This window comes from Canis lupus, chromosome 16 (assembly GCF_048164855.1).
Source record: "Canis lupus baileyi chromosome 16, mCanLup2.hap1, whole genome shotgun sequence".
NCBI lineage: Eukaryota > Metazoa > Chordata > Mammalia > Carnivora > Canidae > Canis > Canis lupus.
Window position 1 is genome coordinate 57,171,892 of NC_132853.1, and position 16,474 is coordinate 57,188,365.

The following is a 16,474-nucleotide window of genomic DNA, read 5'->3' on the forward strand; positions in this document are numbered from 1 at the left end:
TCTTTCAGTGTTATGAAAATACTCTCTTGCCTTCTGGGTTTTGTCATTGCTTTGAGCCTTGTTTTTTCCTTAAAGGTAATTTGTCTTCTTTCTCTGCTCACTTTTAAGACCTCTGTGTGTTTGGTTTTCGGTAGACTTACTATGGCATGCCTCCTTGTGGTTCTCTCTGGATTTATCCTACATGGCATGTGTAGGTATTTTTGAATTTGTGATTTGATCTGTCATTAGCCTTAGAAGATCCTCAGCTAGTGTCTCTCTATGTATTACTTCTGCTCCTGTCTCCTTCTTGTGCTTCTGGGGCTTTGCTTCTGCATACATTAGACTCCAACATATACCCTCATCTCTTACATTCTTTTCTGTGACTTCCACCCTGTGGTCCATCCTGGATGTTTTCTTTCATTTTTTCATTAAATGAATTCTCTCTTCAGCAGGATCCAGTCTGCTGTGAAAATCTGTCCACTCAGTTCTTAATTTCAGCCACTAGATTTCTTACTCCTAGCATTTCCATTTGGTTTCCAACCTTATCTTCTATTTCCTTGACTACATTCAGCAGATTTATCTTGAAGTCTGTATCTGATAACTCCAGCTTTTAGATCTCCCTCGGGTCTGTTTTTATTGTCCATGTCTCTTGGGTTTGTTTCTTGTTTTGTTTTTTTTTTTAAGTTTGTTTATTTATTTTACAGAGAGAGAGCACATGCAAGCTGGGTGAGGGGCAGAGGGAGAAGAAGAGAGAGGATCCATGAGCAGAGTCCCTACTGAGCCTGGAGTCCAATGTGGGGCTTCATCCCAGGACCCTGAGATCATGACCTGAGCTGAAACCAAGAGTCAGATCCTTATCTGACTGAGCCACTCAGGCACCCTTTCGTCTCTTGGGTTTTGATCATATTGTCATGTACCTGATTTTTCTAAAAATCAAGGTGTTTAGGGTGCCTGGGTGGCTCAGTTGGTGAAGCATCTTCCTTCAGGTCAGGTTATGACCCCAGGGTCCTGGAATCGAGCCCCATGTTGGGCTCCCTGCTCAGTGGGAGAACCTGCTTCTCCCTCTTCCTCTGCCCTCTCCCTCCCCTTGTGTTCTCTCCGGCTTAATCTGCTGTCTCTCTCTCTCTCTCTCAAATAAATAAATAATCTTTTTAAAAAATCAAGTTGTTTATTTCTTAAAAATAAATCTATTTTTAACAGACTTTTCTGAGACCTAATTGACATGCAGTAAACTACATGTGTTTCAAATATATAATTTATAAGTTCTGACCTACATACATACCTGTGAAACCATTGCCACAGTCAGGATGGTGCATCCACTGCCCCCAGGTTCCCTTCCTCCCACCGCTTCCCTCCTCCCAGCCAGACAGCTCATAATCTCCTTTCTGTCACCACAGATTAGTCTTCATTTTCTATAATTTTATACAAATGGACTCATACGGTCTATACTCATTTTTTTTGTCTGGATTTTCTCTGAGTATAATTATTTCAAGATTCATCTGTGTTGTTGCACATATCAATTGTTGATTCCTCTTTATGGCTGAATACTTATTCTATTGCATGGGATTCCATTGTATGCCACCACACTGTTTGCATCTGTTCCCCTGTTAGTGGACCTTGGGGTTGTTTCCAGTATTTGGCCATTATGAACAAAGCTGTTATGAACATTCGTGTAGAAACATTTGTACAGACATATGCTTTCATTTCTCTTGGGTAAATACCTAGGCATGGAATGGCTGGATCATATGGTAGAAATAGGTTTAACATTTTAGGAAAAGTAGTTGTAATGTTTTCTGATTCTACCAGCCATATATGAGAAGTCCAGTTCCCTTACAAGGTCATCAATACTTGCGTGGTCCGTCTTTTCAATTTGAGCCATTCTACAGACGTGTGATGGTATCTAGGATTTCGACTAGTAGTTCCCTGTGACTAATGATGGCATCTAGGATTTCGACTAGTAGTTCCCTATGACTAATGATGGCGAAGATATTTTTGTGTGCTTATTTGTTTTTCCTATATCTTTTTTTGGGGAAAAGTGTCTTTCAAAAAGTTTGTCCCTTTAAAGAAGTGGGCTGTTTGTTTTCTTATTATTGAGTTGTTAGAGGGATTTTTTGTTTTGTTTTGTTTTTGTTTTGTATTTTTAGGGATTTCATTTATTTATTAGAGAGCGCGCACAAGCAGGGTGAGCGGCAGGCAGAGGGAGAGGGAGAAGCAGGCTCCCCACTGAGCAGGGACCCCGACACGGGGCTCAATCCCAGGATACCAGAATCATGAACCAAAGGCAGACACATAACCAACTGAGCCACCGAGGCGCCCTAAGTTGTTAGAGTTCTTTCCACATTCTGAATGTCAGTCCTTTATCAAATATATGCTTGGCAAATATCTTCTGTCTTTGGCTTGTCTTTCTCTTAATAGCATCGTTCAAAGAGCAAAGTTCCTTATCTTAATGAAGTCCAGTGTTTTATGGATTATGTTTCTGGTGTCGTATCTAACAAATCTTTGCTTAACCTCAGGTCACAAGATATTTTTTTCTCCTGTGCTTTCTTCTGCACGTTTTATAATTTTGCATTTTGTGTTTAAGTCTATGGTCCATTTTGAATTAACTTTTATATATGATACGAAGTACAGATTGAAGTTCTAATTCGTTTCCCTTTTTTGCATGTGGATACATGATGTTCTGTGACCATTGGTTGAAAAAAACTATCCTTCCTCCACTGAAATGTCTTTGCACCTTTGTCAAAAATCAATTGGCCATGCGTGTGTGGGTCTATTTCTGGAATCTCTGTTCTATTCCATTGATCTGTCTGATGCCGATAGCACACCACCTTGATTACTGTAGGTTTACAGTGAAGTCTTAAAATCAGGGAACAGAGGTCGGCCTGCTTTCTTCTTTCTCAAACTTGCTTCTTCTAAGCCTCCTGGGGTTTAGACTGGGATTTCATTGTTGTTTGTTTTCTTTTGTTTTGTTTTGGAGTTCTGGAAAATGAATATAAAAATTTTAAAAATAATCTGAAGGTGATGCCCTCTTCTTCCGGAGAGGATTTTATTTTTATTTTTATTTATTTATTTATTTATTTTAGGATTTTATTTTTAGCTTGTGGGTGGGGCTCCAACAATCTTGGATCACCTTAAGCAATGATAGGGATTGAGACTATTTAAAACAGATTCAGCCCTTGGGGCGCCTGGGTGGCTCCAGAGTTCGGCTCAGGTCCTGATCTCAGGGTCCTGGGATCCAGCCCCATGTTGGGGCTCAGTGGGGAGTCTGCTTGGGATTCTGTCTCCCTCTGCCCCTCCTGCTTGTGTTCACAGTCACTCTCTCTCTAAAATAAATAAAATTAAAAAAATAATAATAATAAAGACACTCCTCCCCCCAAATACCAATTGAGCCCCTATAGAGACTTTTCTAGCTCCGGTCTATCTTTTCTTCCAGCGTGTAATTCCTCAGAGTTCCAACCCAAAGCCTGGGTTTTCCATCAGGGACGCCCCCTTGGCCGACCCTGAGCTCTCACTTGTCCCTCAGCTCTACAAGGCGACTGGAAGCTCTGCTCAGTCTCCTCGACGCTGACCCTGGAATCAGCAGGTGTCCCCAGGGGGGAATGCTGACCCCAGCCCCAGCCTCAATGCTCTCCTTCCCTTCTTCTCCCAAATCTTGGTCTTGTAATTCTTCATGCTTTGTTAGACTTTTCACTACCTTCACAGAAGTTTTTCTATTTCCCCACCTTTCCTGGTTGTTCTCGGAGGCAGGGCTGGTGTGCATCACCGAGAACACCATTCCCCCGAAGAGGAAGGCCTCCTTATGAAAAATGTATGCCGTTGGAGTTTCAAAATGTGAATTGTTAATATTTGGATGTCCATTGATAACATTCTTCAAGAGATTGGTTTACAGTGTGGGCCGAAGGTCCTTGCTGTCCCACGTCGGGCTAGCCAGCAGCACAGCGAGAACCTGGCTTCTTTATTCCTGACCTGAGGGCCTGTGGGGGTCTAGCCTTCCCTGAAGAAAACCCCTCCCGCCCCAGCCTTCTCTGTGATCTTGAAGCTCCTTTCTTGTCAGCCTATCCCTTCTCCTCTGTGAGTCTCAAAAGCCCCCAGGAAGTAGAGCCCAGTGGCAGACCCCATGCCTACCCCTACTGAGGTCCTACACTGACCACTGCTCCTGGCCCAGGGCCCTAGCCCTGGGGTCAGATGGGTGCCCAGGGGAGGAGCTGTTATCTACTGTCTGTGCCCTGACTCCCGTTGTCCCCTTCCCCCAAAGCTGGGCCTGTTTCCCTCCCTCTTGGACTGGGTGGGCATGGATGTGGGACTCAGTCTGGAGGGGCTGAGCCTTTGCTAGTTTGGGCGGGTTTGCCCCCAGGTGTCCCCTCAAGGATGAGGGTTCCATCATGTCCTTGCTATGCTCCCAGCAGCGAGCTCAGTTCCAACACATAGCAAGTGCTCTATAAAAATGTGCCACGTGGCTGGAGGGAGGAGAGGGAGAGGAGAGGGGTGAGTGGGTAGATGGAAGGAGGGGATGAGTGGAGAGACGGAGGGACGGAGGGATGGAGGGATGGGATAACCTTGGCCCCACAGCTCTTCAGATGCTCTTAGAGATACCAGGTTCGGGGGATTTAATGCCTTTAAATATGCGTCCCCATAGGATTTCTTTGCAAAGAAAGCAGTTCCATGGCTAAAAATAGTCCAGTCCAACCTCCACAACTCACAGATGAAGAGAACGAGGACCAGAGGGGAGGGGCCTCACCCAGGGTCACGCAGCTGGTTGATGGCTGACCTAAGACTGGCCCCACATTTTCTGACTTCCAGACCAGGGGTGTTTCTTCGGACAGCTCTGCCTTCCACAGTTGGGGCGAGGCTCCCATCTCCACCTCCTCCTCTTCCAGGGGAAGGAGAAGTTCCTGGGCATCTTGAACAAGTATATGGAGATTCATGGCACCGTGTACTACGAGAGCCAGCGGCCCCCTGAGGTCCCGGCCTTCGTGAAGAACCACGGCCTCTTGCCACAGCCTGAGTTCCAGCAGCTGCTGCGCAAGGCCAAGGTGAGCCCCACCATGGCCCTGACCATCCTCACTCTGGCCTGGCCACAGACACCAAAGGGGGGCACCCCAAGTGCCCCCGCTCCGGGCCCACCGTGCCTGCCACCATTGTTTGTGGCCCCTTCCATGTGTCGATGTACCCCAGCATGCTCTGCTCCCCTGAGGCTCCTGTCCAGGCCTCATGCCCTCCTACCCTGAGCCTCCTGTCCGGGCCTTATGCTCTGCTCCCCTGAGGGAGGCTCAGGGGGCCTCCTGTCCAAGTCTCCGGGGGCCTGGAAAGAGCTGGGGACAGAGCTGGGAGTGCTCACCAAGGAGGGACCTGGGCAGGACCAGTGGAGCCGAGCCCAGCAATGGGGGAGAGGAAGTGGGCTGCCCTCCTCACCCCATCAGTACCAGGGCAGCCCAGCGGACTCCTGGGCCAGGCCTAGCTTTGAGAGCCACTGAAGGGATGCAGGGCAGGCTGAGGTCACGTCCTGGCTGGAGTTCCCTGGGGCTCCTGTTCTGACTGCTTCTGGAAGTTCTGTGCTGTATTCCTGGAGCAGCAGCTGGTGCAGCGGGCGAGACTGCTGCTGGGCCCTGAGGGGTCAGCTGAGGCTGGGGGGCCTCCAGCCAGCGTCCAGGTCCTCTCCTGATCTAGCCACAGCTCTTTCCTCAGGCTTCCTGGACGTGTGTGTGTGTGTGCGTGTGTGTGTGTGTGTGTTGGGGCAGCAGGAGAGGCTTTGTGCAGTGAATAACCTGAACAACCTTACACAGCAGCCCGGGGTTCAGAATCCTTTATCGATTGCCTTCTGGGGCCCAGCCCCATGAGCACCCCTGGCACAAGTTAGGCGCCAAATGATTGTTTCCAGGATGAGTAAAGGTCCTTCCAGTTCAGCTGTGGCTGTGGGTGAAGCCTTCCGAGCTTCAGACCCTCAGTTTTCTCTTTCCTCCCCTCCAGAACCATAGCCCCCTGGAGCAGGAAAGGCCACTGATATTACCTAATCAGACCTCCTCGTTTCACAAACGGGGAAACTGAGGCCCGGAGAGGGGAAGCACATGCCATGGCACCCAGATGGTCTGGGCCGTCTTGACACCCCCCACCCCTCCAGGCTGCCTCCCTCAATGTCCTGACCCCAGCTTGCGGGGGCCCTCCATGACCATTGCGCCCCTCGCCCCTCAGCTCTTCATAGGCTTCGGCTTCCCGTACGAGGGCCCCGCGCCCCTGGAGGCCATCGCCAACGGCTGCGTGTTCCTGCAGTCGCGCTTCAGCCCGCCCCACAGCTCCCTCAACCACGAGTTCTTCCGCGGCAAGCCCACCTCCAGAGAGGTGAGCGGGGAGGGCCTGGGCGGGGGGGCCCTGCCGGTCCTGGAAGAGGGGCACCGGGGGAGGGCGTGGGGGACCGGGGGCGGGGGCGCCTCCCCGTCGCCCAGGCCGGCCTGGCGGGCAGGGGGAGAAGCTGCTGCTCCCTGCGCCCGCCAGGTGTTCTCCCAGCATCCCTACGCGGAGAACTTCATCGGCAAGCCCCACGTGTGGACCGTGGACTACAACAACTCGGAGGAGTTCGAGGCAGCCATCAAGGCCATCATGAGAACGCAGGTGAGGTTCAGACCCCTCGGGGCTGCCACTAGCTGCTGGGGCCGGGTGTTCGCTGTGATTAGGAAGAGGTGGCCCTCCTGGTGAATTCAGGCTTGCAGGCCTGGGTTGGCAAATTTGACCTGGTGGGGGGTGGGTGGGGGGGAGGGGCAGGGAAATGCCTTTGTGCCGTGAGCAACCTGCACAACCTTACATGGCCGCGCTGGGTCCGGAATCACGTTTTAAGCACTGTAGGAGGCTAAGCCCCGTGGGCACCCCCAGAGTTGGGGCTGAGCAAATGTTCTCAGTATTAGGGCCCGCAGGGTCTCTGAACTCTGCTGGCGTGTGGGCCCGTGGCCTGTCGACAGCGTATCTCAAACTCTAAACGTGCACACAGGTCGCCTGGGGATCTTGGTAAAACGCAGGTTTGGATTCAGCAGGTCTGGGTTGGGGCTGAAATCCTGCATTTCTCTCGAGGTCAGGGGTGGTGGCAGGCCTAGGGTCACCCCTTGAGTAGCAAGGGGAAGAACTTTCTGGGTTTCCTTCAGCAGGTATGTGAGCGCTGGTGGGCGCAGGCAGGGAGGGAGCCACGGGGGGGGCTTGACAGGTCGCCTTGCAGTTCAGCTCGCGGCCTCCGACGGCCCCATGTTCCTCTGGGCCCCTCACTTTGGAAAGGGGGTCAGACCATGCAGGCAGCGCTCTGTTCACCGTGACCCCCCACCCCCGGGCCCCACTTCTTGCTGTAGCCTGGACGCGAGGCAGAACGACAATAAGCAGCCCAGCCGCTGTCCCCTTCCTTGCCCAACACCACGTTCACCGGGTGCCCTCCCGGGGGTGCGTACCGCTCAGGGTGGGCTTCGGGGGCTGGGGGGGCCTGCAGAGCCTTGGCCTTGGCAGGAGTGACATGATAGGCTCCTTCGGCAGGGGACGCAGCTAGACCCCAGGAGCTGGGGGCACTGCCAGGCTCGAGGGCAGAGTCTAGAGGGATGGCCACCCCACAGGGGGACCCCCGGGCTCAGCTTCGGGCCCACGGCCCTGCCTGGTTGTCCTTGCATTTTTTTTCTGTAACACTCCCCTGCGTTCGCTATCACTCACTCCCAGTGTTTGTTCGGACCCCCAGCGTTTGTTGCCCGCCTCTGCAGATGCCCCCCTCCCCCCAAAAATCCCTACCTCCCTCACCTGCTCCATTCCTCCACTGGCCACACCCTCGTCCTTCCGTTCTTCAGTCCGGGAGTGAGTGTCTAGGGAAGTGCCCAGAAGAACACTGCTGAGTCTTAGCCTAGTTGTGGCGGACGGATGGATGGATGGACGTGGCCGAGTTGACCTGCAGGGTGGCTGGGCTCCTGGCCCCGCCCCGAGCAGAGGTGGGGAGCCCCCCACTCCTTAAGCATCAGCGTGAGCAAATGTCTACTGTGGCCCCCCCCCAGGTCTCGGGCCATCTCTGATGGGGCTCCTCCAGGAGGTGACCCCCAAGGCACAAGCTGCTGGTTTGGGAAGTCATCCCAGGAAGGAGGAAGGTCCTGGAGTGACCAAGTGAGATGGTGTGTTATGGGGTAGGTCACCCCTGCTGGCACCTGGTGCTCATTGCCCGCCGGGGTGGGCGGGGAGACTCTGACAGGTAGGTAGGTTACATCCCAGATTGTCCTACCTGAGAGTCGAGTAAACCAGGGGGAGGGTTTATCTGCCAGCTCCATCCATCACGGGCTGAGGGCTGCACCTGGGGACCCTTGAGCAAGCCGGAGATGGCCCTTGGGTGAGGGGCTCTCCAGGTGGCCTCAGTCCAGAAGAAAGGAGGCACTGCCAAAACCTGACCGACCCCAGCCCCAAGTGTGGCACAGCACCCTACATCCCAGGTGGCCGCTGCATCGGAAGGCCCCCCAACAAGGCACAGGGCTACCCTGGAGGGGACCCCCCCTGCCCCTCCACATTCTCCTCCTGCTCCTTCTCCCCTCCCCCTGGTAAAGCAATCCTCCAGGGCTTCTGTCACAGGGGACAAGGACAGGGGTGGAAGGGGAGGCCCGCAAGGCTTGTGCACACCCCCAGAGCTCAGGTCAGGCCCAACCTGCAAGATCTAGTGCCGAGCAAAAGGAGCGAGATAGTGGCTGGACCCTCCAGAAGCTGGTGACAGCGGCTTCCCGGGGTGAAGGGCCTGGATGTCTGCCGAGGGAGGGAAACTTACTTTTGATCGTTTTTCCTTTTGATTTTTTTTTTTTACACAAACACCTGTTTAATTTTGTTAGTTAATTAAAAGATCACAGTAACCAAAGGGTCTGGGAACCAAGGTTTGGCAAATCTGCCAAGCTGGCACCGGCAGGTGGGCCCCAAACCCTGCCCACCTGCTGCCTTTAGCCCCTTCAGGGGTCCCATCCCACCTCCTGGGCAGTTCACCCCCTGACCCAAGAATCACCTGGGAGGTGTTTAAAATGCAGGTCCTGGGCCTGTCTTCTGATTTTAAAGATTTTTTTTTTTTTTTGAGAGAGAGAGAGAATGAGCGGGGGAGGGGGGCAGAGGGAGGAGAAGCAGGTGCCCTCCCGTGAGAAGAGGGGATATCGCGGCCGACACTACCCAATGTCCCAGAAGAAGGGGGCCGAGCAGGGAGCCCGTTAGACATGGGGCTCCATCCCAGGACCCCGGGATCATGACCTGAGCTGAAGGCACTTAACCGCCAGAGCCCCCCAGCCTTCTCCACCCCATCCCCAGGTCCGGTGATTTTAAAGGACCAGGTGTGGCCTTGGCACCTGCATTTTCAACGAGCACCCTGGGCCGCTCTCATAATCCTATTTTAGAGAACTGATTGAGGGCGCAGCTTGTTCTGTGAGTCTTGGGGCCTTTCACGGGGAGGGGGAGACAAGAGGAACAAGGAGGAGCTAGGAGAGACTCCGGGTGGGTGGGTTTGCCAGTGGCACCTCTGCTGGGGGGGAAGCCGGGCCAGGACCTGCCCACCCCTCCCTCCCTCCCACGCTCATTGCAGCGCGGGACCAGCACCTGCCAGCCCGTCGAGACTGATTACTGTGCGCACCTGTAACGAGGCCTAATGAGGGTAATTTCCAGGCAGGCTGGCTCCTCCGGCGAGATTCATGGCAGGTGGGACGTGGCAGGCTGATGAGAATTAGCGGGTGACGTGGGCTTCAGGGGGGGTCGGTGATGGAGGGAGGGGTTCTGCTGTGGAGCAGGAAGAGTGACATCTGGAGGGGAACTCTGTCCCCTGGGGGGTCTATAACCAGGGCTGGAAGTCTTGTACCCCACGGGCGTCCGGGGAACCAGGGGACCCCGGCCGTGGACGGCGTAGACCCGGGAGGGCTGCAGGCGGCTGGGCTGTGTGGTGGCGGCCAGAGGTGGGAGCTGGGATTCTCGGGATCCCGAGCCGCCCCTGGATTAAGAATAGCCGCTCACAGTGGGAACTGGGGCCAGGGCCAGATGGGCGGGCTCTTGTCCCAAGAATCTTCTGGTGGCCTGAACCCAGGTGCCCCTGGTGCGCTCCTCAGCCTGACAGTCAGGGGTGCCCCTAGGCAGAGGGCCCAGGATGGGCCTCCAGCCCTTTGAGGTGGGGTCTGCAGGGAGCAGGACTGCGTGGCGCACCCAGTGGGCTCGACGAGGGGGACGGAGGCCACCCCCCCTCGGGCACAGGTGTCAGCCCACACTGCCTGGGCTGCTGGCAAGAATCAGGATCCGGCCGGGTCAGGTGGGTGCCCAGCCCCACACATACATCACAGATATGTGCAGATTCGCACAGCACACACACACACATTTGTACACGTGCACACACTACACAAGACACACGTATACACAAAACAGATGCATATATACACACAATGTCATATACACACATGTGCACACACATCTATACACTGTACACATAGATACACATATGCACATGTATACACAATACACACGCCTACACACATCATATATGCACGTGTACACACACTTGCACATATATGTACACAGTGCACACAGCACATACATATGCACATGCACGTGTATACACAATACACACATACATCATATACACACATGTGCACACACTTGCACACCTACATATACACAATGCACACAGCACATGTACACACATACACAATACAAAACATACGCATACATACATCATATGCACGTGTACACATGTGCACACTTGCACATGCATAGCACACAGCACATACATATACACAACACACACATATACACAAAATGCACGCATACATACATCATATATGCTCATGTGCATGCGGTGCACACACTTGTACACACATATATATGTACAGCACGCACATGCACACAACAGACACGCATACATACAATATGTCATATACACACATGTACACACACTTGCACACACACGGGACAAGGGAGGTCGAAGGCCCGTGTGTGTCTGGGACGGGTCATCCACACTGCCCCCCCCAGCCCTCAGTTTCCTCTGAGGGGCTGTGTGCTAGGCGGGGTAAAAGGAGCGGGTTTGGTCAGGTTAGAAGAGTGGAGAGGAGGTGCGGTACCCCCCCACAGGAGGTGGGCACCCCCTTTCAGGCTTCTCCCCATTCCCCTTGCTCCTCACCCCGTCTGCTCCCAGCCACACCCCCGTGCGGGTGCTTTGTAACCGTTGGCTATTTAGACAGATGGCCTGTGGCCTCCCCTGGGTGCAGGTGCCCTCCATAGTTCCCAGGTGCCTGGCCTGGGCAGGAAGCCTTACAGATCCGTCTCATTCCATCTGACCGGGAGCTGCCCCTGTGTTCCTTTTCGTGAACATTCTATGTTCTGGGCAGAGTGCGGACAGAGCTGGAGGTGCTGTTTCCTGAGCACCTACTGTATACAGGCACTATGCCAGGCGGTGGACTCGATGGTGGACGAGTCCTAGTCCAGTTCTCAAGGGACCTGTAACCTGAGAGACACGAGGGAGAAATCAGAAATGATGATGGAGGAATTCTCAGGTGCCACCAAGGAAAGTGGTCCTGTCACGGGTGGGGCTGGGGCTCAGGGACCGCTTCCTGGAGGAGGTGTCACCCAAGAGGGGAGGGTGGATCCATCTGGCTTGGCTATGGGAAGAGCAGGCGTCAGAGCCCAGGAGGGGATGGGGATGGGAGCTGTGCAGCTGGGAAGGGGCGGAGGGAGTGGGGCCACCTCCAGTACCACGGGAGGGGTCACCGGAGATCTGAGTGGAGGGCCAGGTAGATGGGGTGGTGGGCTCCCTGGGCACAGCAGATTTCTGCCCCCCAATGCTGAGCCTGGCCGGCCCCCAGCAGCCAGGCCTAGTGGGGCCCGGGGCTCCTCCTGCCCCATGTGTCTGCCCGTCTCTCCCACAGGTAGACCCCTACCTGCCCTACGAGTACACCTGTGAGGGGATGCTGGAGCGAATCCACGCCTACATCCAGCACCAAGTAGGTGGGCCCTCCGCTCTCTGCCCCAGGGATGGGGGGTGGGGACTACCCCAAACCCCATCAGACCAGAGGAGGGGGTCTAGCCAGCTCCATTGTCTGGGGAAGCTCTCTCCATGCAGGGCTCTGTGCCCCGTAAACTCCTGCTCCTGCTCCTCTCAGTTTCCTTTTCCTGCAGATGCTGGGGGCGGGGGGGAGTTGGGAGATGCAGGGGTATCCTGCTCTTCTCCTGCTCCGAGTCCAGGCCTGGGGGCCCCTGGGGTCACCAGCTCTAGAGCCCAGCCCCCTACCACCACACAGAAGCACGGACCGTTATTTTTATTTTGATAAAGAACTTGCTTGAAAGTTTGATACCTGATTGAGTGGCAGGTACAGAAGGCGTCCACCCCCATCCCACCCCCAGGGAAGAGGACTCTGCTGAGAACCCAGGGGACGGGGCTGCTGGAGAAGCAGGGGATCTGAGCCTCCCGAGGGCTGGCGGTGGCCTTCCAGGCTCCGGGTTTCTGGGGTGGGTGGCCAGGAGTGGCAGGGCCCGGCTGGGCCACGGGACTGGGTGTAAGGTGCTTTATAACTACTTGATACTCAGACGGAGCACATGTGGCCTGTGTCTGGGCTGGAGAGAGGTTCTAGATCATTAGCTTTACGGACAGGAATACTGAGAGCCCGGGACTCTCAGCCCCCTGCCTCCCACAGGGATGTCACCATGAGGCTCACGGAAACATTTGTCGGGCCCTGCAGGCCCCTGGAGCTGACCCCGGCGAGGAGCGCCCCTCTGGTCAGCCCCAGCCCCCCTACCCCCCCAGCCCCACCGCAGGTAGGGCACATGAGCCTCAGGGCGGAAACTCTGAGCCCAGCTGAAGTGTGACCAGCAGTGAGGCGGTGCAGGGGGGTCGGCATCCAGGCTGGCCCCTGCCATCCAGCTGTGAGGCCAGCACAGGGCCCGTGACCTCTCTGAGCCCCATAAAATAGCGGGGGACGTGTTAGGACACTTCTGCTGGGGCTGCCTCCAGGCATAAATGACATAACGTGCGGAAGTCTGCCTGGCGTTCAGGGAGCTCCCCAGGTGGTGTGGCTGCTGTGGTGGCAAGGCCATGCGCCCAAGTGTCAGCCGGTGGCATCTGGGTCCCATTTCCCCGTCTAATGCTGCTTCCCCCCCACCCCCCACTCCCCGCCGGCCAGGACTTCTGTGCAGCCCCCGGCCCTGCCCCAGGAGGGGCCCGAGCCCCACAGAGCCCCTTCGTCCTGGCCCCCAATGCCACCCACCTGGAGTGGGCCCAGAATGCCAGCGTGGCCCCCGGGGCCTGGCCCCCAGCACACTCCCTCCGGGCCTGGCTGGCCACCGCCGGGAGGGCCTGCACCGACGCCTGCCTGGACCATGGGCTGATTTGCGAGCCGTCCTTCTTCCCCTTCCTCAACAGCCAGGACGCCTTCCAGAAGTAAGTGAGCCCCCCGCCCGCCCGCCCACCTCCTGGGCTGACCCAGCCTCGCTCCCCTGCAGCTCCTCGCCCCGTAACTGCCCCGTCACCGCCCTGCCAACGGGTGGAGGGGGGCTGATGCTCTCCTGCGAGTCAGGAAGAACCCAGTAGGGACCACGGACAGGTGTCCATGTCACGGGTGCCCCCCCACCCCCCCACCCCGCACCGTGGTGAAGCTTCGGCCCCAAACCACCAGCACAGGAGCCGCTGCCAGTCCCTCCCCGCCCCCCCCCTCCAGCCTCTGTCCAGCCTGTCTGGGCATCTCCTAGGTCCAGGCCAGGAAAGCGGCCCAGGGTTCCTCCCAGCCCAGCCACCCCCCGTCCCCCTCTCCCCCAGCGGGGATGCGGCCCGGGGTTTGTCCTGCTGTCCCCTAGAATCATCTTCCCTGGTTGGGGCCGGGCCGGGCCGGGCTGGGGCCGTGACCGCCGCCCGCGGTGCCCGTCCAGGCTGCGGGTGCCCTGTGACAGCACGGAGTCGGAGATGAACCACCTGTACCCGGCCTTCGCCCAGCCCGGCCGCGAGTGCTTCCTGCAGAAGGAGCCCCTGCTCTTCAGCTGCGCGGGCTCCAGCACCAAGTACCACCGGCTCTGTCCCTGCCGAGACTTCCGCAAGGGCCAAGTGGCCCTGTGCCAGGACTGTCTGTGAGGGCAGCCACCCGTCCGGCCCTCCCTGCCGCGGAGAAAGCACCAGCAGATTCTGACCTCCAGCGCCCTGCCCTCCCCTCGACTCCTCCCACGCTGGAGCTTCCTTCCTTGGCCAGGAAGCGGGCAGAGCAGATACTCGCACAGGGCACGGGCCCAGGGCTACGGGCCTTCGCCCACCCGGCCGGGCTCCTCGACCTCCTCCCGGGGCTCGTGGCAGCGTCGTGGCCAAGCGGCTGTGGGACCCGTCAGAGGGCTGCCCCGGCAGGAGCAGGTGCTCGGAGGCCCCTTGCTTCCGTGCCAGCCGAGTTCTGGACCAGACTGACGCCCTGGCCCTTCGTAGGCCCAGGATGGGGCTCCAGAATGTACGAGGAGGGAGCAGGGGCAGTGCCCGCCCGCCCCCGCCCCCACCAAGGGTCTGGGGAGAGGGCAGTGACGTGTGAGGGGTCAGCCTCATCCCTCTATGGTTGTTTGGGGCGTGGACCAAAAGGACCAGGGAGTGGGGGAAGGCCAGGCGGGGTACCCTGTTCCTGCCTCCTCTCAGCCCCCCACCGCCTTTGCAAAATCCCCCTCCGTCCTATATTGGGGAGCACAGCGAGAGTGTGGGGACCACCTAGCCCCCTGGGTTGAACTCTTTCTGTCTCCTGCTTGCTCCAGCTCTCTCCACTTTGGGCTTCTCCCGAAACTCATCCTGGCATGACTGCAATTCCAGGCCGTGGATTTGTCCCCAGAGCCTCTGTCCCCACCCCAGCAGGCTTGGGAACCCGCACACCCCCTCCCCTCCAGCGTCTCTTGTAGGCAAAGGCTTGGGATGGAGCTTCAGCCTCGTGGCATGCCCAGCCCAGCTCCTGGCTTCCCAGGCCTGCTTGCCCCCAGGTAGTCCCCCCTCCGATGCTGCCCGTCCTTTGCCTCAAGCTTCCTCCAGCCTCAAACCACCTCTGGACCCACCCATCATCTCTGTGTGGCATGCCTGCCCCTGCCCCATGATGTTCCCTTCCCCTCCTCCCCCTGCCCGGAGCCCTGCCTGGTTAAGCCGGTGGGGCCTTCAGAGACACTGCCACCCCACCCCCGTTTTATAATCCCACCTCCCGCCCCCACCCAGGCCTGCCCCTCCACCCTGCCGGGAGCCCTGAGAGCTGGGAGAGGGGGGGAGCCCATCCAAGACCGCCCCCCTGTGGCCACAGGAGCTCCATGGCCACCAGGGACCTGACCTGTCGGGGGCAAGCAATAGAGACACTCTTTTCTCTCTCTCTCTTTTTTTAAAGATTTATTTCTTGAAATAATAAATATTTTATTGGGATGTGAGGTGCAGAGGAGGAGCGTGCTGTTTCTCGTCTTTTCCTGGGATGCCCAGGGCGAGGGCCTGGCTATGTTGGGGCCCCAGGCCCCTGCTGCCCCTTGTCACTTGCTGCACACAGGGTGCTTGGGGCCCCAGAGCTGGCGCTCTCTGGGTCAGGCTGCGCCGCACTGAGACTCTGCACCCGGCTCTGTTCACCTCGGCCTGGCCTCTGGGAGGTCAGAGAGTAAACATGTATTTTGATAAGAGCCTGAGGCAGATCATGAGAAATACTAGCTAACGCTTACTGGGTCTTTGCCGTCCTTCAGACACGGGGCAGAGTGTTGGCCACACAATTTGTCATTTTTTGTTGTTCAGCTGTCTCATCAGGTAGGTACTGTTATATTCCCATTATTATTTTTTAAAATATTTTATTTATATATTTATGAGAGACACCCAGAGAGAGAGGCAGAGACACAGGCAGAGGGAGGAACACGCTCCATGCAAGGAGCCCGATGTGGGACTCGATCCCAGGACCCCAGGATCATGCCCTGAGCCGAAGGCAGAAGCCACCCAGGTGTCGCTTACTGTTGGGTTTTAAGAGTTCTTTGTGTAGGAGCCTACTTCTGGATCCTGGCAGGCTTTGAACTCAGGTGGGGTGGAGGCGGAGGGTGTGGGGGCACCGGCTGGTAGGAAGAGAAGAAGCGGACCCCAGGAAGGCTGTGGGTTCTCAGCCCTCCCCCACTGGACGGCGCCGGGCCCCCCCCTTCAGCGAGCTGCCACCCACCCACCACCGAACATCAGAGGCAATACAGGCCCAGGCCCACCTCCCCCCACCCTGCAAGGTGACGTCATCCTGCCCGCTTACAGGTGGTGGAACTGGTGTGATGAAGCCCCTCACAGCCTTGGGAATCACCCAGGGAGGTGGGCCATCCCGCATCCAGGCCGCCCCCAGACCCATGAAACCATCTCCGCGCAGGGGCTGGCCTCCGCTGTTTAAAGAGCTCCCCTCTGGGTGCCTCTGCTGAGCATCCGACGCGAACCACTGGGCTGCCAACAAGACGGGCAACTCCTGTCTGCTCCCCGACCCCCCAGCTCTGCTCTGCAAGGGTCCCATCAGGCTGAGGACCCGCCTGCAGGAGGCATTTGAAGCCCTGCCTC

The 16,474-nt window shown here is 56.8% G+C and overlaps 1 protein-coding gene across 2 annotated transcripts in view; it reads left to right on the forward strand.

The window, feature by feature from the left end:
* MGAT5B (alpha-1,6-mannosylglycoprotein 6-beta-N-acetylglucosaminyltransferase B) overlaps window positions 1–15,342 on the forward strand; it is a 70,790-nt gene extending 55,448 nt beyond the window's left edge. Inside the window, exons 13-18 of one of the 2 annotated variants that reach the window (XM_072781733.1) lie at window positions 4,777–5,009; window positions 6,166–6,312; window positions 6,466–6,582; window positions 11,850–11,924; window positions 13,101–13,357; window positions 13,843–15,342. In XM_072781733.1, the coding sequence (XP_072637834.1) occupies window positions 4,777–5,009; window positions 6,166–6,312; window positions 6,466–6,582; window positions 11,850–11,924; window positions 13,101–13,357; window positions 13,843–14,041 (1,028 nt within the window). In that variant the 3' untranslated portion in view covers window positions 14,042–15,342. The remainder of the gene's footprint in view (window positions 1–4,776; window positions 5,010–6,165; window positions 6,313–6,465; window positions 6,583–11,849; window positions 11,925–13,100; window positions 13,358–13,842) is intronic. The other variant, XM_072781734.1, reaches the window with a different exon arrangement.
* Window positions 15,343–16,474: the final 1,132 nt, after the last annotated feature.